We start from the raw sequence: 27,407 nt of genomic DNA, 5'->3' as shown, positions 1-27,407 counted from the left end.
TTAACACCCAGTTGCCAGGGTTCCTGCTCTGCCAGCCTGGTTGGCTGGACAGACGTGTGGCTCACTGGTTGGTTGGTTGGTCTGCTAGCTGGCTGCAGCCCGCTCGGGATCATCATTCAGGTCATGCCCTGCAGTGCCCACCCAGTACAGCACAAAGGTCTGATCCGGGATGCTGAACAGCAGGCACAGTTAATCACTGAGCTGAACCACAGCTCAGTGTCCCAGTGTTTGCTGTGAACTGTGCCATTAAACAGAGTGGGTCTGTATCATTGTGCCAGAGGAACAAGGATGACAACAGCACAAGAAGGACAGAGCCCTCACACTGATGAGGGGGAGGATGTTGGATTGATTGGCTATAGAGTTTCCTTTACTTCCTTTACTCAGATCCACTTTAGCTGACACTAACACAGGAGCTGGTCTTACTTGGATCCACATAAGCCCCGTTTCCACCAAGCAGTTTAGTTGAGTTTGTCTCGGTATGGCACGCATTTTATGCAGTTTCCTCTGACTAATCCAGGGATAGATCCCCAGATATCTGAGACAAGCCGTCCCAATTTTTGGGACCCTTCTAGAGGGTCACTGCATCAGTCTTGGATCTTAACCAGATAACCCTTCAGCAGCCTGCCAAGTGCTGTGACTGCTGGTCTCACATACCTCATTTGTGAGTTCAGATAATTTACATTGGAGCTCAGACAGACCCTCTTTGGAAGCACCTGACCAAACCAGTGAGCAGTAATCACAGTGAGACAAAAGGGGAACATATTATTATGAATAAAATCAAATAAATTGTTTTCTTAAAGAGGGGTTTTTCTGGTTTCCCATGTTTTAAACATAGATATAAAGTAACAATGCTGGACGTTCAGACTAAATGTGTGCAGATTTTCAAACCTCTACAAAGCTCATATGTTGTAGAAATCCCTGAATCTGTCTGTAAACCAATCAAAACAGTCCAAAAATCTTTAGAATATTAAACTTGATAACATGATGAGGTCATCACTAATGATCTCCTACCTGGTTTGCGATGCCTTAGAGGAGCAGGCCTCAAAAAGCCAAGATCTGGCCATATCTCTGCTGCAGACAGGTCTCCGGAGGGCTGGCCAATCAGAGAGAAGGGGGTTTGTGGAGCTGGGAGCCTTACAGAGACAGCGGCTAAAACGGAAGCGTTTCAGACGAGTAAAGAAATAAGTGTTTTCAAAAACAGGATTTTTTTTTTAATGCTGTGACTCATGTAAAAAAAAAAAAAAAAAACTACAGGGTTAACAGAAGGCCAGTAGAAAACTTGAAAAAAAAAAAACAATACCCCCTCTTTAACTGTGTAACCAATATTTACTTCCCATGTTAGTTGCTGATATTACACACTAAAATTTCTGGATAGAACTGCAGTGACATTTTTTGTACTCTCTTTAGATTTCTTCCATTTTATTAAACATGATGCGCTGAGCTGTGGTGTGTAATCAGTTCAGAACTACTAGATTTGGCGTCTTAAAGAGGTGGTTGATTACATACATTGTTCTACAAAGATGTATGTCTGCCAGAAAACTTGTAAGCCCAGTTCATAAATATCCTGATTGTCCTTTATCCCTGTCTGCAGATGCAGTCTTACTCTCCTCATCCTCATCATTAGTAGCTGTGAGGTGTAAAGTGGCGACTAGGATTTATAGAGCATCAACTTGAGCTTCATCTGACTCAACAATGGTTAAAAAACAGATAGGTATTCTCTGCTGCAGAGCGCTGTGTTTTTTCTTCTGTAAAATAATGAAATCTTGCTTTATTTAGCTGGAAGTGAGATGGAGTTGAATGATAGTTCTTGGTCAGTTCCCCTGGGAACATTTGCAGTGGGATGTTCGGGTTATTTTAAGGACAAATTAAACACGGTGAAGTATTCCCTCCACTAAGTGCAGAAAGAAGACATAAAGAGTTTTCACACCGAGGATTCTGCCCTGTAAAAAATGTACTCCAACACTCCCTGAGGCTGTTTTCTTTTATTAAGAGCTTTTATTATGGGCTTACTAATCACATGTGTCAAATGAGAGAAAGCAGCTATTCATTCTAAACAAAGGGGATTTTACAGCCCGCTCAGTGGGTGTGTGTTGGCTGCACCGAGCTCTCCCTAAAACACTTTCTCTGAATGTCCTCTACAGTCCTCTTCTGTTTTCACTCCCTGCTCTGCTCTGCGCCCAGGTTTGAGCTAAAATATCAAATAGTTATGGACTGATTATCGGCTGGGCCGGTTATCAACACCGTTATTTAACATTTTGAGGCATATCAGCATAGACAATTTTTATTTTTTTTAATCTGGTGACCAGGGCTTCACATGAACTTTTTTTGCTCATATTAAGACTACATAAATCAGGTATTCAGCTCTGAAAGGGTTGTGCTCCTTTAATATAAAAAATATGCAGACTATTGAAATTAAGTAATACAAGGAGGAGTTTATTATTGCATTCAATGAAAGTTGCGCTTCCCGATGCATGCTCAACCCATGCTCCCCTCCCTTTCCCTGCTCTCGGTGAGTGTTGCTGGTGAGATTAGTGTAGTGTGAGATTAAATGAGCTCCATCCGATAAATCTCCTCACTTTTAAAAAGTTACGGGAGTTTTGGCGCTAGTTTGTGACTTAAACCCCGGAATCTGTTCAGCAGTTGCGTCAGCAGAAGACTTTGCGAATGGACCAATGAGCAAACACTGTGTGTAGGCAACGCTCATGGGAGTTGTAGTGTTGTAGTCTCATACTGTGATGGGTTAAGTATTTCAGAAAAAAACTACAATTAAATATTTCAACCGCCAAATTGGCTAGTAGGTGTGACCGTGTTACCCGCACAAGCTGAAATTCACCCGCATTTGGCGGGTTGGTGGGTGTTAATGTCAAGCCCTGCTGGTGACTAATAAGAAATTAAATTTGAGACGGTGTTAATTTGGCTTCAATATAGCCGTATCTCAGTCTGCAGTCACTACTCTGTCTCTAGCATTGTCTTATCCACAGTACGTCTTGTTGACATGCAGAGACATTTTTTGGAAAACTTGTCTTACTGTAGAAAACTTTAGGGAGCTCTTTATTTTTTTGAAGTTTTCATTTAACTTTATATGACAGCTGCTGAGCCTGGGAGCTGTTTAGACATGTAAGCTCAAAGGTGTTGAAACAAAGTCCAGTACTGTTGTTTGTATTATCCCAGATTTTGATGCCAATATTTTTACTTTTACTGCAAATGAATATCGGCTACAAATATCGGTTATCAGCCTCCTTGACTACTGATAATGGGTATCTGTATCGGCCCTGAAAAAACACATCCGTTCCTCTCTAATATTAAAACGTTTTTGTTTTGAGATGAGGGTTATTAGTGACATTTATCTTGAAGAATAAGTAATGAAGAGCTGGCCTGAGCACAAAGCAGTGGTTTTGTTAAACTGGACCTTTCTTCCCCTGGCTGATCTCTAACACCTGATCACACATTAGCTTCTGTTCTGCCTACAAGTCACATTAATCTCCCCAAAGCTGTTTGTATCACCAACCCCTAAATAATAATAGTCCTCCATCTTCGAGCACTTCGTCTCCATCACTGCCTGCATTAATAATAGATATATTCAGATACACTGTGTGAGAGTTTCATTGCTTTTTGCCGTTGAAGACATCAATCTCAGCAGCCTCCAGGCACAGTATGAACATCATTTATCCTCAATTCCTGAGTCAAAAGAGAGCAGCTATGGTGTTTTAAATATTCCATTAGACTCTTGTTAAGGGTATCCTTTTGATTTATTTCCTTGCTAATAAAACATTTTAGGAAGGAAACAGATTGAAAATGGCTCATGGCTTTTTTCTCTCTGTGTACTATAAGTGCTTTGGAGGTATGCCGTTAATGACCTGCTTAAATGCCCATGGGAAGAAACATTAGACAAAGGAACTTGCCGGAAACACTGAGCGGGTTCCCCGGTGTCTCTGTGGGCAGTCTAAAAATACCACGCTGCCTCTTTCAGATATTAAAGCTGGGTGATGACATGTGGTTGGCAGACCTTCGATCACTTTCCTCAGACTCCCACCAGAGTTCATTTTCTTTCCTCATGCTGTCACAAATCTTTAAGTGGCTTCGATTTTCTTTGCTGGGTTTCAGCATCCAAACTCTGAAGTAGTTACTCTGAACTTTTCACTTCCTCCTTCTGTCAAGTCAAGATAATTACTTTATTTATGAGTTTACACAAGCTTAGTTTGTTGTTGTTGTTGTTGTTCCGAAAAGTTTCCACCAAACTGAATTCATGCATGATTAACTCGGTAATCAAATCTGTTCTGAAAGACATTCAGTCAGTTTTCTGTCACGGCAAAGCAGTCAATCAATCATGTGGGAGAGTTAAAGGCCTGCTTTCCCATCGTAAAGGTCTGACACAAATAGGGATGGGTACCTTTCAGATTTGAAACAATATGGCACCGATGCCCGGTACAAAAATATGGATTTGTTTAATAATAAAACTTTTTTTTTTTTCATTTTAACAGATTTATTCTTTGGTATATAACCTTGCAATGCTGTGTTCATGTCCAGCATCGGCTACTCTTTCTCTCTTTCACTGTCACAAGGACATGTTTAGGTACCTAAACATGGTACCTTTTGATTTTACATGAATCAGTATCTGGTACTTTTGACATAATTTGGTTGGTACCTAATTAGTACCTAATTCAGTACCCATCCCTAGACGCAAAGAAACAGAGTGAAAATCAAAGCAACAGGTAGTTTTTAATGGGCCTTCACGACCAAATGCCCATTAAAGCATGTGCAGTAGATCCGCTTTGGCAAATAGACATGAATGTATGGAGCCTGACAAGCGTTCTTTGTTAGTTGTAGCCATAAAGTGCAATGAAAAATCTTCAACTTTGAAGGTCAGTTCAGGCCACGCCAATTAAGGTACCAAAAATACTCTGAGAAACTTTTATCTTCAGTGTGTCTGGTAAACACAGTAAATTAAAAAATGATCAGAAGAAAACTGTGGACAAGTTTGTTCAAATGCATACCCTGCTAATCAGCAAGACTGGACAAGTCTAATCTCCCAACTTTCTGTTGTGATGTCTCCGTGATCATTGGAGACTTTTGGCATGATAGTCATGCACAAGTAAAGTCATGCGGGTAGGTAAAAGTATCTGGAGGGGCTTCTGTTTTAAATTGCTGGGGGCTGCTGTGGAGCATGTGTGGGCACAGGTACATTGGAATCATAAGCCCACCAAGCAGTTCAGTTTGGTTTGTCTTGACACGGCACATATTTTACACAGTTTCCATAGACTAATCTCGGGACAGATCCTCAAATAACCAAAACGAGCTGTCCCACTTTTTAGAACCCTTCTGTAGGGGTGCCAGACCAAACTGATCCAATCCCAGAGGGTGTAGCTACAACACTGCAGTCTGTTGATTGGTCGAAAGAATCGTCTCTTAAAGCACAACGCAACAGCTGTATTTCTCCTGGTGGCACACAACCTTCTCTAAAAAAAAGCTTGATTGTTCTTTGAAACAAAGAGCCACATGGAAATCACAAAGAAGACAAATTGCTGGATGTCTTCCATCATTGCTCTTTTTTTACTGTGTCGCATTTTTCTTCTTTGTTGGATTTATTAGCGGGGTACACTGTGTCGCACTGCGACGGCGTCACGCTGTTATTTAACAGATGCAGCTATCGTCGTCCAGCTTACACGCCACCTACCACGAGGGGGCACAGCTGTCTGTGGAAACAGAAACAGGACCAGACCTAATTAAACCAACCTGTACCAAACTGTACTGATCTAAACCAGACTTCTTGGTCGAAATGGGGCTTTAACTTACTCTCCATGATTGAATTTTGCACAAAGTTTGGTATGACCTGTTATAGTTTAAAACTTAGCTTTGGTGCTGCTCTTCCAGCTATGTAAGATGCTTGATTCTGATTGGTCAAAACCCCTGGACAACCCTTAAAACCACTTTCACCAACATGCAAAACCAGAAGCATATAAGTGCGCTTACATTGAGTCGACTTATTTCAGTGTAACCGTGTGAATCCTTCTATCCCCACAGCTCAAATGATGATCCCACAGCCCAGCTTTGTCTCAGTATTCTCAGCCACACAGAGCGTCTCTCTCTCGAGTGTGATCCTGTGTTTGATTTGCAGGCCAGCCCTCTGAGTTTATTCATGGGAATACATTTTTCATCTCAGGCTTTGGAGGCTTTATTTTGGACCAACAGCTTCATTTCACTCCCAGCTTCATCTTAAATTCATCGAAGAGTTGTAGAGAGAAAATCCCGATGACATGTCCTTGGTTTCCAATCTCTGGTCTCATCTCCTGAGCGTGCGCCTGGTTCATAGATGGAGCGGTAAAGCCAATCAATCTTCAATTTTAGGTAGCCTCTCTGTGAGGGATTGTGTTACCATTGAGGCTGTATATATTTGTCTTCACCCTGCTCATGCATTCACATTACAAGACTCATCCAGGGGCAAAGGGGTCAGCCCTCACATGATTATCTCTCAGCTGAAGAGATGAGGAGATAGCTGAAGCCATTTACATGGAAATGATTTGAACTCAACAGAGCCTCTTAGAAATCTGTCTGGATTGGATTCATGATTCGATTGTTGGCAATTGTTTTTGATGGAGGATCAATCATGCAGAAGAAGAATGACAGAACAAATGTCTACAAAACAAAACTCTTCTGTCTTCTGTGGCCTCAGTCCCTGCTTTGTAGACTAAGTTGCTTTTTTTTTAACCAGCCTGCTCTCTGAGGTGGTTTTGGAGTGAAAGTGATTCTCTTTGTTTCTTCTTTGGGCTGTGAATTGAAGCAACAGACTCAGCACTGTCTTTGTTTTCCTGCAGGATCACACTTCTTGTTTTTGTTGAAGTCATGTAACACTTCTCTAAAAATAGTGCGTGAAGGGATCGCAGTTCAAGGTCCATCACAGTTCCTCTTCTTAGCAGGATTGTGTACATAGGAATGTTTCATACACACTGTGTTGAGAACAAGTAAAACTACAGCTCCTGACTCCCCTCCCTGTTTCAGTCCACATCCTGACAAGCAAACAGATTTTGACAGATTGAGGCACACGACTAAGATCCAGACAAGCTGTGGAGGAATCAGGGTTGGCAGCAGGAAGTCGATGATGGAGACGGAGTGAGGGGAGGGAGAACAGTTCTTCAGGGGCTTCTCTTGTTAGTGGCCACATGATCCCCCTGCTCCTCTGGGAGTCGGTGTGCAGGCGCGCGGTTGTAGGAAGAATGTGCTCCCGGCTGGAAAAAAGGTTTTTGCACAGAGAGGTCCTGCTTCCTGCTGCCAGGCTCGCTGAGGAAGGGCTCTGGCCGGCCACAGAAACTCTATCTGCCTCTCCAGCTGGCCTCTTGGCTGGTGAGAGGCCTGATGATGAAAGCCTGCGGAGGATTAATGATTTGCTATAGATTGAAGCGACTTCTGCCTCCTCTTTTTCTGTAACTCTGCTCTCCAGCTGCAGCGTATGCATGCTTTTTTCTGGAATAATCAGGAGATGATCTGAGAAAGGACCCTCCTGCCCGGCGACTCGAGGAGCCGAAGCTGTTAACACTGTCGGCTCTTGAGTGACTGGCACTGGCTGGTTGAAAAAAAAACAAAAAAAAACCTCTCATGTGGTTTTGAGGCAATATATAAAATCTCTGGGCTCACTTTTTCTTCACCACACAGAGCTCTGGAAAAAGAGAGCACTTGTCTCCAAAATGGCTTTGAGATGTAATTGAACCATAATGCTTCTTATGTGAGCATCTCACGGTGGAATGAAGATCTCGCTTGACAAATGAGCCAGAGAAAACAAACTGGCATATCTGAGTCATGAAGCAAGGAGCTGGGCTACCGACTAAAGCCGGCTGGTGGAGGGAAGGACTCTCCTTCAGACGCTAGAAACCCAATCATCTGTGCGCCGACATCCAAGGCTTTTCCATTAAATCCCAGCTGATTATTTCCCTGCCCCTTCCAACATCCCGAGGCCAGGCAGGTAGTTTTCATTTCCCTTAGATCCATCATGTCTGCTCACCCTTCTCAGGCAGAGCCAGTTCATTTTGGGATTTGATGAATGCTGCAATCCCCGCTGCACCACACCAAAGTCCCTGTGAGCTTTCTGGTATTGAGAGGCGGGAGCTGCCAAGGTAAAGTGTTGTGTTTGGGAGCTTGAGGACGGCAGAGTGAGCTGTTCATTTTATCGACTCAGGTTCAGCTCTGGCTCATTTGTTCCTCCAGGGGTAATCTTTAATTTATTTACACTGAGGAAATTATAACTCACTCCTTGACTTCCTCACACCTTGACTTTACTGTGTGTGTTAATTATGACTGCTGTGTATCACAACTGCTCTCAGCCTGTTACCATGTGTCACGTCCCATTTATCACACCTTTAATTGCAACACCTATGTTCGTCTTTTGCCAACCTCCTCCCTGTGGATGTTTTACCTTCAAGTCATCATCACCTCCATGTCCCGCTGAGAGCAGCTGATGCCTGCGCTGTCTCTGCTAAAGATGGCAGAGGGGATATTTAAGGAGAGGAACATGTCTCTTTCCCCTCCTTTGACCCCTGCTGGTCACCACCACCCATGCTGCTGACACACACAGCTTGTGGCTGATGTAGCGGCGTTATGTTGGGTCAGGCAGGTTCATCCAGAGCAGAGAGGAAGTCAAACTGACCCTTTATTTAGTGGCTGGTCTTGTCAGGCTGAAAATACATACAGTGGGGAAAATAAGTATTGAACACGTCAACTTTTTTCTCATCACATTTATTTCCAAAGATGCAATTCAAACAAAATTTCTACCAGACATTGGTATTAAATCAAATAATCCACACATGAAAAGAAATCACAACGTTCAGCTCCATAAATAATGATTATGTGGAATTAAGTACCATAACACAGGAAAAAAGTAGTAAACACGTTAACTGAGACTCATCTTATACTTAGTGGGGAAGCCTTTGTTTGCAATGACAGCTTCCAGACGCTTCTTGTATGTTTGAACTAATGGCCCACACTGCTCAGGTGTGATTTTGGCCCATTCCTCTGCACAGATTGTCTTTAAATCTGGAATATTCTCTGGTCCCCTCTGGTCAACCCTTTTCTTTAGCTCTTTCCACAAATGTTGAGAGAGTCAACTTTGCCGTGTGCTTTGGATCATTGTCCTGCTGGAAGGTCCAGCCACGTCTCATCTTCATCATCCTGGTGGATGGCAGTAGATTCATATCAAGAATTTCCCCATACATGGCTCCATTCATTGCTCCGTCAATTATATGAAGTTTGCCAACACCATGAGATGAGAAACAACCCCATGCCATGATGCTTCCACCTCCAAACTTCACTGTTGTTGTAGTGTTTTTTGGGTGATGTGCAGTGCCATTTCTCCTCCAAACATGGTATGTAGTATGAGAACAGAAAAAGTTCAATTTTAGTCTCATCTGACCAGACAACACCCTCCCAGTATTCTACAGGCTTGTCAAGATGCTGTTTATCAACCTTTAAACAAGCTTCAACATGCCTTTTCTTGAGGAATGGAGTCTTGTGGGCTGAGCGTCCATAGAGGTCATGGCGGTGGAGTGCATTGCCTATTGTTTTCTCTGTAACAATTGTACCTGCTGCCTCCAAGTCTTTCTGGAGCACTTTCAGGGTGGTCCTTGGCTCGTTGAGTACTCTCTTGACTATCTTTCTGACTCCCTGGTCAGAAATCTTGCAAGGAGCTCCTGTGCGTGGCCTGTTGATGGTAAGGTGGTGCTTCTTCCACTTGTGAATAATGGCCCCAACGGTGCTGACTGGAATATTCAGGTGCTTTGACATAAGTCCGTAACCAGTTCCATTCTAATGCTGAGCAACAATCAGGTTGTGAATGTCTTCAGAGAGCTCTTTGCCTTTACCCATCATGAGGTGTGTCGTTTTTAACTGCTTGGTGAAAAACAACCTTTTCTATAGGACCATCAGTTTGCTCAAGCCCAGCTGCTGTTGGTTTGCACTAATTGGAAGTTTAAGTAATAATTACTGACAGATTTCAGGTGGTATGGTGCATTTCCTTGCCAGAGTATACAGCCATTCCATGGTGTGTTCAATACTTTTTTCCTGTGTTATAGCACTTAATTCCACATAATTATTTTTTATGGACCTGGACGTTGTGATTTCTTTTCATGTGTGGATTATTTGAGTTAATACCAATGTCTGGTTGAAATTTTTTTTCAATTGTATCTTTGGAAATGAATGTGATAAGAAAAAGTTGATGCGTTCAATACTTATTTCCCCCACTGTATCTGGTGTTTAGAAATGTCTGCTTTGCACTTCTCCCACGTCTCTGAGCTGCTGTGTTGATTATCACTGCAGGTCGCCCCCTCTCCAAGCTGCCGTCTCCCTACATGGCATCCCCCCGCTGCGTGCTGGTGTTTGTATGTGGTAAAGGGTGGGGTGCTTTTCCTTAATCCCCGAGTCCACAGCTGTAAGAGCTGTGGCTGTGGTGGCAGAGCTGCCCGGAGCTTGAGCTGGCCGTCTGATGTTCTGTTTGTGAATGCCACATGACCACACTTTTAGGGCAGAGCTGTAAGCTGTGACTGCTGTGAACGCTTCATTTCATAGCAGCCTATATTTTGTGCTGTGACTGCAGTAGGAAAGAATAGCTGAGCATCCTCCACAGAGAGTCTACAGGGCCAAGAGAAACAGTGTATACCATAAACACTGTTTTCAGACACAGCTCTTATATTAAATGTGGCGGGACGGTGAAGTGGTTGGGGAGGAGAGCGGTGACACAAATTAAATCCTCAGAAATGTCAGCGCTAAGAAGCGTACCTGAGATAATAATCTAGATAATCTATATCTGTAATCTTTCAGCTCCAGTTTAATCATCAACTTTTCTCCTCTTCTTTCTACAGCCGTGCTATCAAGACCAATCAAGACCTGCTTCCAGAAACCCCCTGGACTAATATCTTCTACGATGACTTCTGGGGGACCTTGCTCACACACAGTGGGAGTCACAAGTCGTACCGGCCTCTCTGCACCCTCTCCTTCCGTCTCAACCACGCTGTGGGTGGGCTGGAGCCGTGGGGTTACCACCTGGTGAATGTAGTCCTCCACGGAGCAGTGACAGGCCTGTTTACCTCCCTGGCTCGCCTGCTGCTCGGAGGAGGGTTATGGACGCTGCTGGCCGGCCTGCTCTTCGCCTCTCATCCCATCCACACTGAGGCGGTGGCGGGTGTCGTGGGGCGGGCAGATGAAGGCGCAGCCCTCTTCTTCCTGCTGTCCCTGCTGTGCTACATACGTCACTGTAAGCTGCGGGGCCACGCCACGACCTGGAGGCTCATGGCCTGGTTCCTCAGCAGCTTGGGCTGCGCCGCCTGCAGCATGCTGTGGAAGGAGCTGGGGGTGACTGTCCTGGCTGTTTCGGCGCTGTACGACGTCTGCGTTTTCCACAGACTCAAGCTGCGACAGATCATCACGCTCATCTACAAGGTAAACAGTCTGTCATCAGCTCGTGGTGCAGCTCCGTCACACTTCAGAATCCAGCAAACAACCTGGGTAGTCCTTACACATGCAGGAGTGTAAACACGATGTGTGTGTTTGCTTTACATGACAATGTGACGTGAAAAACATTTGCAAATGTGTGCACAGCTGCGTCAGCCAGGGCAGGTTGTGTTTTGTGTTCATGTGAGGAAGCACACATGTTGGAGAGGAAACGGGAAGCAGGGTCTGTTTTTCTGATTAGATGCAGAAACACAAACATTGATGCTGCCTTTCAGTGAATGTTTATTTATTCATCCCTCTTTTAATTAGAGATCTGAGCTGAGCACATTTGGAAGATTGATGAGTTTGTTTGGTGGTATTTAAATTCCTATAACACTAAAACACTCATTCTGGAATGCAAACACACACCCAACTGCTTTTCTGACCTTTTAAGGCCCTGCGTTCACCGTGGTGCTTGTTTGTGTAACTCGTCCCTGGACAATCACATGTTCTTCTCTCTGAATAATATTTTAATCATCAAATTAAAAACCCATTTAACCAATTAAAATGTCCATCAAGCCAAGACCAGTGTGGGATGATTAGTTAATCGCTTCAATGCCCATCTGTGCAGATTCTTTGGGATTGAAGATGTCTTTATGAAACATAACAATGAATAATGAGCTTTTTATAGCATGTAGCACGTTAGCATTGTGCATTTTCACTAGGGAGGTTATTGATAAGATTTTATCGATTCCAGTGTCCTTATCGATTCTGCTTATTAATCCAATTCTTTATCATTTACCTTATCAATTACCCCTGTGAATTTTCTCTGTATAAAAAGGGCTTTACAGGTTTTCTGAGTCAACAACATTTGGTCAAGTTTATAAGTGGTATTAGTAATATTTGCACATCAAATGACGCCAATGTACTGATTTGTTATATGTTATTGACTCAAGTAGGCCATCTAGTGTCTTAAAGTGGTTATGGCATTATTTTAAGTTGTTTGGAACCTTGCTGTAGTCGTGAGGCCAGCCATGAGCCTGCTCCTAGCTTTTCTTTCATTTGCCTTTGAGTATTTTGACATATCAAATTTACAGTATTGTTTACACAGGCTGTGATGAAAGTTAGAATTCTATTGTGAAACTGAAGTTATATTGATGTATGCTAGGGGTGGGGAGAAAAAAAAATCAAAATACCAAATATCAGGATTTTTTGTTAGAATTTCACGTTCAAATTCTTCATTTCAGTCTTTGTTTATTGTAAATGTATTGGAAAAAAGTTACCACTTTTCTCCAGCAGAGGGTGAAATGTTTCTCTCCAAGTCACAAGATGTTCATTTATGTCTGTAGACATTATCATCATCATTTAACTTTTTCACATGGGCTGGTGTTAAAAAAGCAAACTAAAAAACGCATGAATCAAATAGTTTATTTGACGATGGCTTTGTCAGCAGTAGATGGGAGTTTTATGCTAGATGCTGGAGTTGTTAGGCATCAATTTCACCAAAAGCAGGTCGAGTGGAACAGGAAGTTGTGCACAGAAACCATTTAAAATGCCCAATGACTTTCAAAATAAAACAAACTGTGTCCAAACCAGATTGTATTTACCATTTACCTTCACCATGGTAACAATGAACAGAGCAGGACCAGAAGTGAACAGGTTGGAGGATTTACATCCAAAACAAGAACAAGGAGTTGTTCGAGTATGGATTGGGAAGTGCAGGAACTCCCTCGAAAAAATGAATGAAAATGAGTTGCAGTGCAAACTCTGCGAGGTTCGGCTAGCATAGGGGTCACCTATGTGATGCGCATGGGCACCTGAGTGCCCTCAAGAACCACTTAAGGTGCCCGCAGAAGTGATCCAAAAAACAGCACTGGTCATAATGGAGCTCCTTACTACCATCAGTGTAGTGTAAATCATTGTAAAATAATTACCATTGACCTGGAAGCAGTCTCTTCACATAGTATTACCATTTCTTCTATGATTAATGTTATTAAAAAGTGATCTGTGCAAATTTGTTCTGAAAGTTTTTATCAGACAAGTAGCCCTTCGTGCCACTCGTTTTCTGTAAGGTAGCCCTTGGTCTAAAGAAGGTTGGTGACCCCTGGTCTAGCATATCATAAGTCGTCAACAACTATGCACAGCCATGTGACAGAGAGGCATGCTGCAGAAAGTGCGGCGCTGTCTGCAGATCAACAGTCAGTGGTAGACTTCATCAACTAAAGGAGTAAATCTGATGATTGAAGTGCAGAGCAGAACAGCCCTCTGCGTCTTTGTCAAAGTGTGATGTTAGCAGGTATGTGTATGTGGGTGGGGGTGGGTCTTCAAATAATCTTTGAATAGTTATGAGTGGATATCAAATAGCTCTTTTGTTTGAAATGCCCATCCTCATCTATGCTAAGTGCTAGCACATCAGATATATGATATATTATATATACATTAGCATCAAGCTAGCGCTATTTCTTGTGTGTTGAGTTCTTCAGTAAAACCTCAAGCTGAAAATCCTGAATCAGAGTTTTCTTGGGAAACTGATCTATCTGCTAAGCTAAGATAGCTGCAGCAGACTGGTCAACATAAGGTCCAGCAGCTCGGGCATAGTGGAAAAATCAATAAGGGAATCGTTACGCAGAAAGGCTAAGGATGTCAATGGAAAGAAACATTTCTTATGGATCCTTAACAGGAAAGAGTTTTTGATGCCCGCTCCTAGTTTTCACCTTTTGCATACATTATACTGGCATGTTCATGTGCATGTGTGTATGAGCTCTCCAAGAGAAAGTGGGTAAGATAAGAACATTTCAAGAGAAGATGCTGAAAAAAAAGTTGTGAAGCCCATTGGGTACATGTTTGCTTTTGAAGCACTCATATATCAAGCAGCCTTCTACCCCAATGGTTCCTGTCAGGAGTGTTTACTGTTTGCTGTCTAGTCAATGTGACACCCATGACTCTCCACTCATCACAACAAATTCAACGAGACATGAGCACAGACAGGACAACAGGGCCTCAGAGCAGCCAATAGGAGGGAAGCTCTCAGTCCAGCTCCAGCAAACAAAGACACTCAGAGAAACGTTGTGTGGAGAGGAGGGACAAAAGGAGAGCTAAAACAGACAGACGCAGAAAAAGAAACAAAGACAGGGATTGGATAATTAAAGAGCAGCTCCAGCTCCTCACTCATTACTCCGCTCGGTGTGGACGTGAAGAGTTCAGGCGTCTGCTGCTGTCTCCTCCATGCTGTCCTCTCATGATTTAAGCCTGATTTGACTCTGTGTCCTCTGGAGTCCAGCCCGTCCATCCCCTCGTGCAGACAGGCCTTCTGAAGCCTCGTCAGGCGTGGCCAGACCGGAGAGGAGACAGGGCCAAGAGGGCCAGAGGAGATGATCCCCCACAGCTGACACTTTTCTCAGCCTCTTGATTGAAAATCCACAAAGCTCTCTGATCCAATTGTCTTTGAAGAAAAATCACTGGCTAAAGGTTAACGTCTCCCTCCAGATTTATTTTTCTCTGTTTGCCATCGTGGTCAAATAACTTGGCATCCTCTCTGAGGATGGATGTGTTGTGTCCAGTTTTCCTCCCTGAGTTTCAGCAGCTGAAGAGTTTCTGTCCACGTTTCTGCCAAAGACCAGGCTGTTACTTTCCAGTTTCACTCACAGAATCAGTTACATTAAAATAATGTAGCCGCTACAAGATGACGCACAGACGCTTAGGCAAAGACATACAAATTGGCACAATATGTTTTAAAGCATTTGCAACAAATTCATCCTTTTAGTCCACAATTGAACTGATTGGTCAGGGAGAGTTTGCTCTCCTTAAGTTAATTTCTTTCTTAACATTATGTTTAATTCCTTCCTCGACCCAAAATCAAGAAATTTGCACTTTAGCTTCACAAAGAGTGACTCCAGCTCTGACCTGAATGAGTTTAATCTCATGTAAAATGTTGATGAAAAACACATTTTGATGTTTTGTACATCACTGAAACACTGTTTGTAATTGAGAAGGGTGCACAACAGCAATTCAGATGTTGAAATGAAAAACCCGATTGCTAAATAAAAGGTATTTGCTCATTTTTACATTTGCTGCCAACACAGTTTTTAATTAACAGTAAAAAAAGAATATTTTTTTAATGCTGAAAAAAACACCTCTTGGTACATCTCCCAAGTTTAGTTAAGGGTTAGGGTTAGGCTGAGGGTTTATTAAATGATTGATTACACAAGATTTCCAGAGAGTAGAGTCTCTTCGAGGTAAAGATGAGACTCTATGAGAGACTGCGTGAGCAATTTCTCACGTTTCTGAGAGTAAAGTTGAAAAGACTTTGATTTCAACATCAACAATATATCATTAAAAGATTCAGAAAATCTGGAGAAATCTCTTAGAAAAATAAAAAATAAAAAAACAGAGTTTCCATGCTGCAAAAAAATAAAACAAAAATAAAACACCAAGCAAATTTTCATGTCCACTCTAGTAAAGAAAATCTTCTGATTAGACTCAATATGAGCCAGGTTCACCTTCAAGCCCAGAAAACGTCTTACTTCAAGGTATTAAAAGATGAAAATGACATCTGGATTGCTTGCAAAGACTAAAACAACTCTGCCATGGAGTAAGAAAAATACACTGGACAAGTCATGATATGAGAATAATGTCTCAATACAAGAATCTGAACACGTACATTTTGAAATAAGACATTCTCCTGGACTTGAGGGGGGGTATGGCTCATATTAAGTTTTATAAGACAGTTTTACTTAAAAAAAGATGTAAACTCTTGCGTTGATTTTGGTTTTCCCAGTGCATTTTGTTTAAGCAGCTCTGCATTTAAAGCAGACATGACTCTGTAGTGAAAATCACTACATGAAGTACAAATCACTTCCAAAAACTGTCCCATGCAAAGAGGACATCATGCAGAAAATAGCTTTTCTTCAGGGAAGACCCTACTTACTTTGAAATGTTACAACACCATGTATTTGTAATAGAAGAGTCAATGTGCTATAGGGCTGGAAAATTAATCAAAAGAATAATTGATCCAACATTAAGAGCTTCTAACTGATGTAAAACTACTGGGTCCATTAGTTCCATTATGCCTCCCTTTTCATTCTCTCTCTATATTTGATTTTTTCTCCACGAAACATTTCCATTCTAGGCAATTTCATTACTTCTATGAGTAACTTGATTTTTTCATTCAAGCATGCTCATTTCAGGTACCAGTTTCAAAATTGCAGAATAAACTGTGTTAAGAGTTGGATAATTGTGAACTAACCTAAATTGGGATAGGAGGTTCAGTTAACCGTGCTAATGATTTTTGCCATGATCTCCCAGCCCTACCCTGAACCCTGTTGAGCTGCTGAAATCTTTGCCAGGCAAGAATGGACCTACATTTCACTTTCAAAACTGATCACCTGGGTTCACAGACATTTACAGAGTGTTGTTACAGGAAGATCTGATGACATGACTTGGCCAACATGTCACTGTCCCAACTGTTTAGAAACACAGGATTTAGTCCCTGTTTACATGAAAACATTTTATCTGAAAACTCTAAAACGCAGTGGGAAAAAAAAATCTGCATTTACACAGAAACAATGAGAGACTGAAAACAGTGTAGTAAGCATGCCAGGCCTGTAGTTGGCGCTATAACTGTCTTGTCCAGAAGCAGCTTTTGGTAGATTTCCCCTGAAGTAGAGTTGAGCTGATCATCTGGTGTATTGGCGAATACTAAGAGCAGAAGTGGAGCAACAGATGCACATTTTGTTAAAAAAGACAGTCAGATTCAGTAGATTGAGCAGCACAAGCACAACACAGTAGTTCGCGACATTGGTAACAACAGTACTGTTGTCAAGTTGTATGTGCTTGAGCGAAGCAGAGTGTGACGTCAACATTTCCACTGAAATCGCCAGCTTCCTGTCGATATGGCAACGGTGTCGGTAGCGTTTCAAAAAAAACACTCTGGAGGCTGTTTTCAAAAGTTTGCCTGAGGCTGAAACGCAACAAAACTTTTGCATTTCACCCTAAAACTGTTGTCGTGTAAACGGCTCCTTAAAATATGTGTCATGAGTGTATAGTTTCAGAAAGCATAAATTATTCATATTAAACATTTGACTAGCTGTTTTAGCTGCATTTCATATTGAACAAAGTCAGTATCAGTTTTATTAACAGTTTATACAGCACCCTCACATTATGGGGATTGGGGTTATAATAATAGACTCTATAAAACATAGATGTAGTCTCCACAACATCACTCGACTGTCCCTGAAAACGTGAAATGAAACCAGTCTGCAGACACAGCCACATTTGACACGTCATTTGCTTTGAGCGTCCTTTCAAACAGCTATAGAGCACCTGTCAGTCACGTGAGCTGAGCTGTGTCTCTGATTGGACAACCAAATGATCCTAAATCACTGAGTTGGAAAAGATTACCCACCACAGTGTGTGCTGATTGAGAATTTTTTTAAACCAAATGTGTTTTTTAATGCTGTAAAAGTCTGTTTTTATGGCTGGGTGTGTACGAGACTTCTGCTCTTTCTGCAGCCAGCCTTAAGCGGATTCTCAATGAACAGCAACTTTTAACACTTCTGCATAGGCTTCATTTTTTGAAACTGAATGTTACCCCTTGGGTTTAACTTTAAAGCTAGGTTGACACTGGTGAGGATGCAATGTGTAAGTTTTAATGTTGACACAATTATGGCAGTGAATTAAATTAGAGAAAGATGGCTGAAGAAGACCATTTTCATCCTGTTGCACAGTAATATTGTAAAACCAAAAGATAAACACAGCTGGTGTTCCAGTCAGATTCAGAGCTGCAGGTGTAATGATAGAGTGTGACTCTAAAGAAAAGGAGGAGAGGTGGTGCTGAACCTAACAGAGGGTTTCTTTAAACCAGTAGATCATCGTGTGTGTTCTCAAACACTTTTTGGACGAACTTTGCCAAATAACTCTGTTTCTTTTCATCCCGCTCAGAGAAAACAGCGTCTTTTTGAGTCAAATGACCATTTCTTTGGTTTGATTCTGCTAAAGTGCAACTTTGAGCTGACAGTTGTCATTACTGCAGGGTGTCATTAAGTCACACCACAGAAGCTGTAGAAGCAGCAAAGACCGAGCACTGACATTATCACTTAAATCATGCTCTTTTATGAGAAATGTCTGTTATATAAGACCGTCCTCTCTGTAATGTCATTGACTCTGTGCTCATGAGCTCATCCAGTGGATCTGATCTGTTATTCTGATGGAAACCGGTCGACCAGTGTACATCTATCCCTCTCCGTCTCCGTGGAGACTGGCTGTCACTTAAGCTGATGAAAAGCAAAGAGGAGTTATTCCTCAGGGCACGCTGAGCCTTCAGTGACCTGCAGAGGCATTAGTTTATACAGAGCTGCGATCCTTAAAGTGAAAATAAATGCAGGACCTGAGATCTGTGAGGTGCTGACAACCCGGTCACTGAATCCCCAAACGGAAGGGAATAAATGGAATATTAACGATGTGAGATAAGAGGGAAACAAGGCATAACATCATGAAAAAGGAGCTGTCACTATGTCCCAGCTTTCCCCTTCCTTCCCTACTGAACAACTTTTCTTCATTTGGGCTGAAGGGGCCCGTGCTTCATGACTGACAGGCCACAAAGGGCCCGTGCTATCACAGAGCTGCGCTCTCAGCCGCGGTCGTTTGACATTTAACGATGGAAATGAGGAAATTGGCCTGCTTATCTGATTGTGGCGCACAGTCCATTACATTAGAGTTTTATATCTGCTGAAAATCTCCTTTGTGTCATTACGGCTCCTGTGTGCGGTTTGATGGTCGGAGGCAGCAGAGACTGTGAGCTTTGCTGTAAATCCATGTGGCTCTTAACTCAAACCATCAAGGCTTTAAGTGTAGTCTCTGCATGCAAGTCAGAGGGAAAGAGGTAATGCATGGATATTATCCTGATTTATTAGTTGCATGTTGCATAACGTTAAATATGCATCATAGAAGAGAAGAATCAAGCGCTTAGGATAAAAATAAACTTGCAAAATAGAAGTTTTGGGATTCACAGAGCTGCAAAACCAGAGTAATGGATACGAAGAGAGCTCAAAGCACGCTGGATTTTAAACAGGTCAGAACAAACAACTCAAACTGTCAGTTTGTTTGTGTTCTGGTCCTTACATCTGAAGAGTTACCATGGATCCGTTTCTGCCTCTCATCAGATTTATTATCCCCTGGCTAAAATCCTTAAAAGGATTAGACAAACACATGCAACCTCTGTGTTCTCTTCAGGTCTTTCAATATCAAACACGGGTTGTATCGTGCAAAGCTGGATGACCCATGATCTTCATGCCTTTGGCAGCACTGCATTAAAAACAGACATGACTCTTTAGTGGAGGTCACTGCATGGGCGAAAAATTGCTTCCAAAAACTACAACATGCTAAGAAGACGTGCAGGAAAAACTTGCAAACTCTGTATCCTCTTCAAGTCTTTGCATGTTAACGGGTATTGTGCAGAGCATGCTGTAGAAAAGCTAATGCAATTTTTCTTCTTCTTCGTCTGCATGTGATCGTCTTGGACTGAAAACAGATAGCAGGAGACAAACAATAGTGCCCGAGGTGTAATTGAATAAGCACATGTCGGTCGACAGTGACGCTGAACTGAAAGCTCATGGTATCCTCTGGCACCCCAAAGCTTTTATTAAGAGATTTAGTGTCACTTCTGAGTGTTCAAGAAAAAACATGATGCTCTTTAGATAAACCAGAATCAGACATCAGCATTTTCAAAACAAGTTTTTCATGAACATATACCCACAGTGTGTCTTTTTCTCTAAATAAACCAAGATGACGTTTGCCCTCTTTTCACTTATTCTTATAAGCTGAGTGTGTGTTTTCTCAACCGACACACACCCTAGCTGTAAATACTCAAACACAGTGTGTTCACAGTTTACACTGTTTTCTAATTAGTTATTTTTCCAGTACCCATGTTCTCTTTAATAGCTGCCATTATATTGTTTACTCACTCTGACCTTTGCAGTGCTGATGTTCTCCACTTTTAGCCTCTTAATGCCTGATGAGAGCTTTATGAGCATGTGTTCTCATGTTTTTAGCTTCTCCAAGTCAATGAGTTTAGAGCCTTTAAATGCAGCATGGTTGGCAGTGGTGGAGGTCCATGTGTTGTTATTGAAGTTTATGTGGAAAAGTGTGCTTTTTACAAGACTTTCTCCTGCACAGCAGGAGCTGATGGGCTCATTTTCAAAAAGGGATGCTGAAGTATAATTAGAGCTCTTGATTAAGTGGAGGAAAGAATGTTTTTAAATGTGATCTGGAGGTGTTTCTTCCATGGTGTAATGTGATGAATGATCTGTCCTGAGGACTTCTGTCTGTGTTAGTTTTCTGCTAACATAAATGTTTGGATGAATGAAGTGAAATGATGGGAGAATCTGAATGATGAGACCGTGTTTTTAATGTAAACCTTGTAGCTGTAACGAGGGAGATAAACAGTTTCAAAGTGTTGTTTAATTTGTTCTCCCTAACATACACTGATCGGCTGTGACATCACTGTTAGGGATGGAAGAGTAGGGGATTGTCCATGCTGGACATGAACACAGCATTGTAAGGTTATATATTGAAGAACAAATGTGTTAAATTAAAAAAGGTTGAGATTTCATTATTAAACAAATTAATGTTTATTGCTACATTAATACTCGAGCCCGACTGATATGGGATTTTTGGGGCCGATGCCGATACCAATACTGGGGGCAAAAAAAGCCGATATCGGCAGATATCCGATATATCGGCAGATATATATAATAAATTCATTGATATACACAGGATATATACTGTATATAATCACAAATTTAATACCCATATGATGTAAGACAGAGACAGAACAAGGAACTTAAATTATACAACTGTTAACATAAGAACTGTAGTTTAAACCAATGATAAATAAAAACAAGCTGTAAACACAATAATAAATAAAGAAGTCAAACTTTAAAAACACAGTAGGTGGAAAAAAAAATTAAAATGTAAGCACACAATGAGCAAGTTAAACAACGTTAAAACGCCGTATTATAGTATTACACTATATAATGGTGGACGTGTGAATTAACAGTAGCATTTATCTCTGTATATCTTTCAAAAAAGCAACTAACACCATGTTAAAACGTCATTCTATAGTCTTACATTACATAATGGTGGACGGAGGGGGCGGGCACTCGAGCAGTGTGCAGCCCAACACACAGACACACAGGAGCAGGAGTGACAGAATCTCAGTGGAGCAAAAATTTTTATAATCTGCTACATTTTGGCCGATATCTATTAATCGGTGACGGGCATAATCGGCCCGACCGATTAATCGGCCGGGCTCTAATTAATACCCACAAAAGTACTAAAAATTGGTACCATTGAGTACAGATCCGGATTGCCAGGGGTTATGGCACTGTTGCAGACTTAGGATGTGAAGAAGAATTCGACAAAAATGAAGATGGTCCATGAGGAAAATGCAGTTAAGTGGTGAAGTTTCTTCGCAAGGAACCAATGGCTCTTGTTCCCCTTGTTTTTCTTCACCCTTTAAGTCGAGAAGAAGAAAGACGGCTTCACTCCTCATATTCACGTGATCTGTGCATCATGCATGCCTGAGCACAGAGTGGTGTGAGGACCTGATCGTGTCTGATAGGATCTTTTTTATATTACCCTCTTAAGTGGCTTTTAGAAGCCTGAACATGCTCAATAACTCACAGAGATGCCAGGTCTGGTGATAAATTTGCTATTTCAATGGCTTTAGACACAAGCGTGAGAAATTGGCTCTCTGTGCCCCAGGTCCAGTTTCTTTTGTTCACATATCCAGGTCACCAAGACCTCTTTGAAGAAGTCTGTATTCTGGGCTCTATTTTTTCCTTTGACCTTCTTCATTTGACCGACACTGTTGAGCAAGTTTGCATCAAATTGACAAAACTCCCCAGTGAGGGTTGTGGAAAAAAAAAAAAAAAAACAGGAAGAGGGAAAAACACACTTCACCAAAGTTAATAATTTTGGTGTGTTCACATAATATCAACAGGGGTGAAATTAAGGGATGATTAGACTCAGTTTAATATGATTATCCCTTTTTTTAAGAAGAAGAAGAAATTCAAAACTTTGGTTAAGAAATGGTCAAGAGTGTTACCACCTGGTCTATTTTTTTACGCATTTTATTAAAATTTTATAATCAATTCTACTGAAATGTAATTCATAATGTGGATATAGAACTGTTTTTTTTCTGTTTTTTTTCTGAATGCATTTTAATCATTAGAGTGCCCCTGTCACCTGCCCCAGAGGCTACGGTTGAAATAAGCCAACATGGCTAAACCAGCATATTTACAGAAATGTCTATTAATATATTTAACCAACAAGCTTAACTAAATGAAACTAATAACTAGAAGTTTGTGGTAAGAAGACTATAGAGTCAACAGTAAGAGTGGACTGAGAGTTCACTCTTTAGGAGTGTTTCTACAAAAAGAAGCGTGAGCCTCCTCTGTTTTTGAGCTACGTGGTGTTGTTAATGTTTTATGACACACTTCTACCTTAGGTATCATGTGTCTTTTTATAATATTGGTCTAATTCCAGTAAAGAATTAAGTAAAGTACAAGAAAATCAATCATTTTCGTAATTTTTTGAGACTTTTAAAATGTTAACTTGATGTCGAGCGACACACAAGAACACACTGTGAGGGCAGCGTAGTATCTCTGATTCGATTGATTGAACTCAGTCCAGATCTGGTGTGAACTTTTTGATTCACTCGCAGAGGAGCTTTGTGAAGAGCAGGATGATGTAAAGTGAGCTGGTTATTTTTGTAGATGAGTAAAATAAGCTCACTTAACACTGTGGCACAGTGTGATCCTCAGCCCCTCAGGGTCCGACTCTCCTGACGTGAGCTGAAAGACAACACGCTCTGAAAAACACAATGCAGGAATCCGACTCTTTGAAAGTGAAAACCAGATTAAGAGGACTAATCGCGGTGATGTCATGTTAATGCAGTACATGTTCATCTTGTAATACCTCTTTAAAGATACCTGAGACATTCTCTTTTGTTCGTGTCCACTGTCTGATGATGCTGTCTCTGGAGAATGATCCGGAGCGGGGATGTGACCCAGCTGGCCCTGACTGAATGTCAAGCTTACACACACTTTGTCTTTTCACACCTCCAGTTTTCTCTTCACACTTTGGCTATTAGCACAAGGTCATGTGTGTGTATGTCTGGAGGGTAACGGTGCTGACAGAGTTTACCTGAGAGCTCAGGTGTTGTAGGGATGACCTCAGTCTTTCTGGTATGGAGGACAAAGGAGGAGGGCAAATGTGAGATAGAGGTCTTATGTTTGCAGAAGCTGTTTCCATGCCAAGGTGTGTGTGTGTGTGTGTGTGTGTGTGTGTGTGTGTGTGTGTGTGTGTGTGTGTGTGTGTGTGTGTGTGTGAGCTACAGACTGTGCATACAAACCATGACATCCATACATACCCTTGCTGTGTATCAGATGAGGTACAGCCGATACATTCATACCTGGGGCTCCACAGATGCTCCTCCTTGCTCTAATGGCTCCTGTCACTGGGTGATGGATTGGGCCTGGTGGGCTCAGCTTGTGCCCCCTGCCCTCGCCCACCTGCTTCTCACATGGGGATACACACCACCGCCTCTGGACTGGGTATGGAGATGGGCAGTCGGAGGCTTGAATAATGGAAACACATTTGTAGAAAAACAAAACAAACCCATTGTGGCAATACTGGGCTTCACATTTTAGGGAACAGCCTTATTAATGAAAATTCAAAAAAAAAAAAAAACTTAAAGAGGGGTTATTGTGTTTTTTTTTGTTGTTTTTTTTCTTGTCTTTATTCTGTCCCTCTGGTCCCCCTAAAGTGTCTGATTTCCTGCTCAATAAATCATGCAACACTTGCTATGGAATGCTTAATCTGCTGTTGTATGGACATCTAGCATTGTTACCTTATATCAATGTTTACAGACTACCCTCTCTTTAATACTAAAATCAGGTCTAAAAGTTAATATGACGCTTCTTTCAGAATCATTTTAGTCTAGCCATAACTTTTCATATATGTAGAGAAAGAAGCTTGGCATCTATCATCACTGTGTTTTAATCAAGACCACAGTTATCCTCTGCAGCACACTTTAAAGGCATAAAGGAATCAAGTTTTGCCAACTTGCAGTTATCCAACTCTGTTTCCTTGAGCTTAATTTTGAAGACTGCCCTCTCATGACTGTATGAAGGCTGCAGAAGCAAGTTCATAAGTAAGCTTAGCAAAAGCTCAAGTAGGAGTCTAGGAGCAAATGTATTAATGAGATAAAATGCAATTCCTCAAGTGTCCACTTGAGGCTTGCTGTAAGAGCCATTAAATCCTCATTAGGCCCCATGAAAAAAATGCATATTTTAAGTCTCTACATTTACAGCTAGGTTAAAAAAATCATTGTATGAAGGACATTCATTCATTCACATACAAACACACATAAGCCTGTTTCCACCAAGGCGCTCAGTTTGGTTTGTCTCAGCACGCATTTTATGGAGTTTCCACCAAGCGGCAACCTCCCGTCTGGGAATATGAGACAATGCTGATGTACTAAAATCTGCTGTTTCTCAAGTGTTTGCTTGAGGGGGTCTCCGGAAGTAGCGGAAGTCACATTCACACCAAGCCAAAAAAAGATGTTTTCAAAGCAGAAATAAACCTATTTACAGCCTGGTTCAAAAAACGTCTACTGTCTGAGTTGCTAATTATACTAACAGCACCCACTGCACAGGTGGTGAATTTGTTTCCAACTCGGCCGTTCTGAGGATATTAAGATCGCGAGCTCCCCTCAATAAGAGGCACAGCTGAGGGTCACGTGACCGACAGGCACCCTATGGCTGTAGGCAAAGCCCTTGCCCCTACCAATATGGCCGCTATAGCCGATGTGCTTCATTTTCCGTTTTAGAAACAGAGGGGTGACTTTGGCGAGACTACATCCATGTTTTATACAGTCTATGGTTTCCACTGACTAATCCCAGGACAAACCCCCAAATAACCAAGACGAGCCGCCCTACTTTTTAGGACCCTTCCCTTGGGATGCTAAACTAAACTGATCCAATTACAGAAGGTGGAGCTAGAGACTCTGCAGACCGTTGATTGGACAAAAGAATTGTTACTTCCTGTGTGACAGCGGCTGCTGTATTTCTCTTGGCGGCACACAGACTTTTCTAAAACAAAGTTTGATTGCGCTCTCTAACAAAGACCCACATGCCAATCACAAAGAGGATGGATTCCTGGATGTCTTCCATCGTTGCTCTTTGTTTACTGTGTCGCGTTTTTCTTCTTCGTTGGCTTCAGTAGCACGGTCGACTTTGTCGCGCTGCTATCGAATCACACTGTTATTTCATTAATGTCCAGCATACACGCCCCCTACCTCAAGAGCACAGTTGGCTGTGGAAACAAAAATAGGACCTAGCTTAACTGAGCCAACCTGTACAGATCTGAATCGCACTGTCTGGTGGAAAAGAGGCTATACATATACATATACATATATACAAAACAGGACTCTTTTTAGCTATCGTGTTTGGTTTGATTTTATTGAAAGTTTGATATGTTTTGATTTTGTCATGGTGACACGTCTGCATAATCCAGGACATGGCTGAGTGGACAGACAGGTGGGCATTTTGTAGCTTTGTGCCAGCAGGCTGAAAGTCCACCTGAGCTCCTCTTTACAATTTGGCAACCTCAATCATGGGGCATCAAAATTTCTCTTTAAACCCAGATATTACAGTTGTGTTTCATATCCTCTGTGGGGTTTAAATCTTCCCCCCCTTCCCTCCTCTTTTCCAGCACTTTAAAGGTTAATATTCACAGTTTTACAAACCATGGTTTAGGAATTGCTCTGGAGCTGAGTTATACACAGAGACAACACTTCCTCTTCTCTCAGTACCATAAATATTTAGCTACAGCCTCCAAGCTGTAGTTTAGCTCAGCGTCTTGCATACATGGTTAATAGAGCTTGCCTGGAGTCTTCTCACTGCTGTGAGGTCGATGAACAATTAGCAAAAATATCTGGAAGTCACTGCTGAACAAAACAACATGCTGCTGCTGTGGCTGTCGTGTTTTCCTGATGTTTTTGACAACAAAAGCAGATTTTGAAACTATTTCTCACATATTACCCTTCATTTACTGCCAAAAAAAACTCCACCCATCTATTTTCAAGTCAGCTTAGCCTGTTCAGTGTCGTGGGTGGTGGAGCCTTTCCCAGTTGTCTTAGGGTGAAAGCCAAAAGAACTCTTTTTATTCAATTTAGTGGTGATGGTTAACATAAAGAAGTGAGTATGTAAGTTAGTCAGCTCTCAAGGTATCACATGTCAGATTTTGTGACAGTATGTTAGGATAAAGCTGCTGTTTCACTTCCATACTTACCTACAAAGCACCTTTTATTCTGCAGAAAATATCCAAATATACGTACCAACCAAAATATAAACCTAATCCTTTTGTGTGGAGCCCTGGCTCCATAAGAAGCAGCACTGTCACTGGGTAATGGGGAGACAGTGAACAGGTCTTTTGACCACTAAAAATACTGCCATTGGGTAAATTGGGGCGAGTAAACTCACAGTGATAGAAAGTGACTTGAGCTGGGTTTGGTTCAGCCTCCTGTTCATCAGGGATAAGTGAACCTGACAGGCAGGGAGCCAGCTCTGTGACCCTGACTCTGTCTGCAGCAGCGAGATGGGAAAGCAGAACAGAAAGTGCAAAAACCCTGAAACAGGCTTGTGTTGGTGAGAGAAATAAAAGTGAAACACAGCAAGAAGCTTGAAATATGTCACATTGTCACTAGCGCTTCTTCTTGCAGAAAAAGATGGCATATCACATTCTTTTTATAGCCAGTGTCTCTGTGAATCAATAGTGGTGTGTGTTATGTAATACATCAGTCCTTTGGAGAGATGTCTTCCAGCACCACCCTCCTGCAGCAGTTTCACTCTAATGCATACATCAGCTCGTCTTAATGGAGACGCCTATAGATTTGCTGGTTTGTCTTTTTTCTAAAAATCATTAACCTCTTGAGA

General features: G+C 41.8%; 1 protein-coding gene across 1 annotated transcript in view; it reads left to right on the top strand.

The window, feature by feature from the left end:
• Positions 1 to 27,407, top strand: part of tmtc2b (transmembrane O-mannosyltransferase targeting cadherins 2b) — a 184,772-nt gene that overhangs the window by 62,618 nt on the left and 94,747 nt on the right. The window contains exon 2 of the mRNA XM_074678438.1: positions 10,842 to 11,418. Coding sequence (XP_074534539.1) covers positions 10,842 to 11,418 — 577 coding nt within the window. The remainder of the gene's footprint in view (positions 1 to 10,841; positions 11,419 to 27,407) is intronic.

The sequence above is a fragment of the Halichoeres trimaculatus genome, unplaced genomic scaffold, assembly GCF_033239565.1.
Source record: "Halichoeres trimaculatus isolate MK-OKI-2021-1 unplaced genomic scaffold, fHalTri1.1 fHalTri1_scaffold_10, whole genome shotgun sequence".
Classification (NCBI taxonomy): Eukaryota; Metazoa; Chordata; class Actinopteri; order Labriformes; family Labridae; genus Halichoeres; species Halichoeres trimaculatus.
This window is presented reverse-complemented; position numbering and strand designations above follow the sequence as displayed.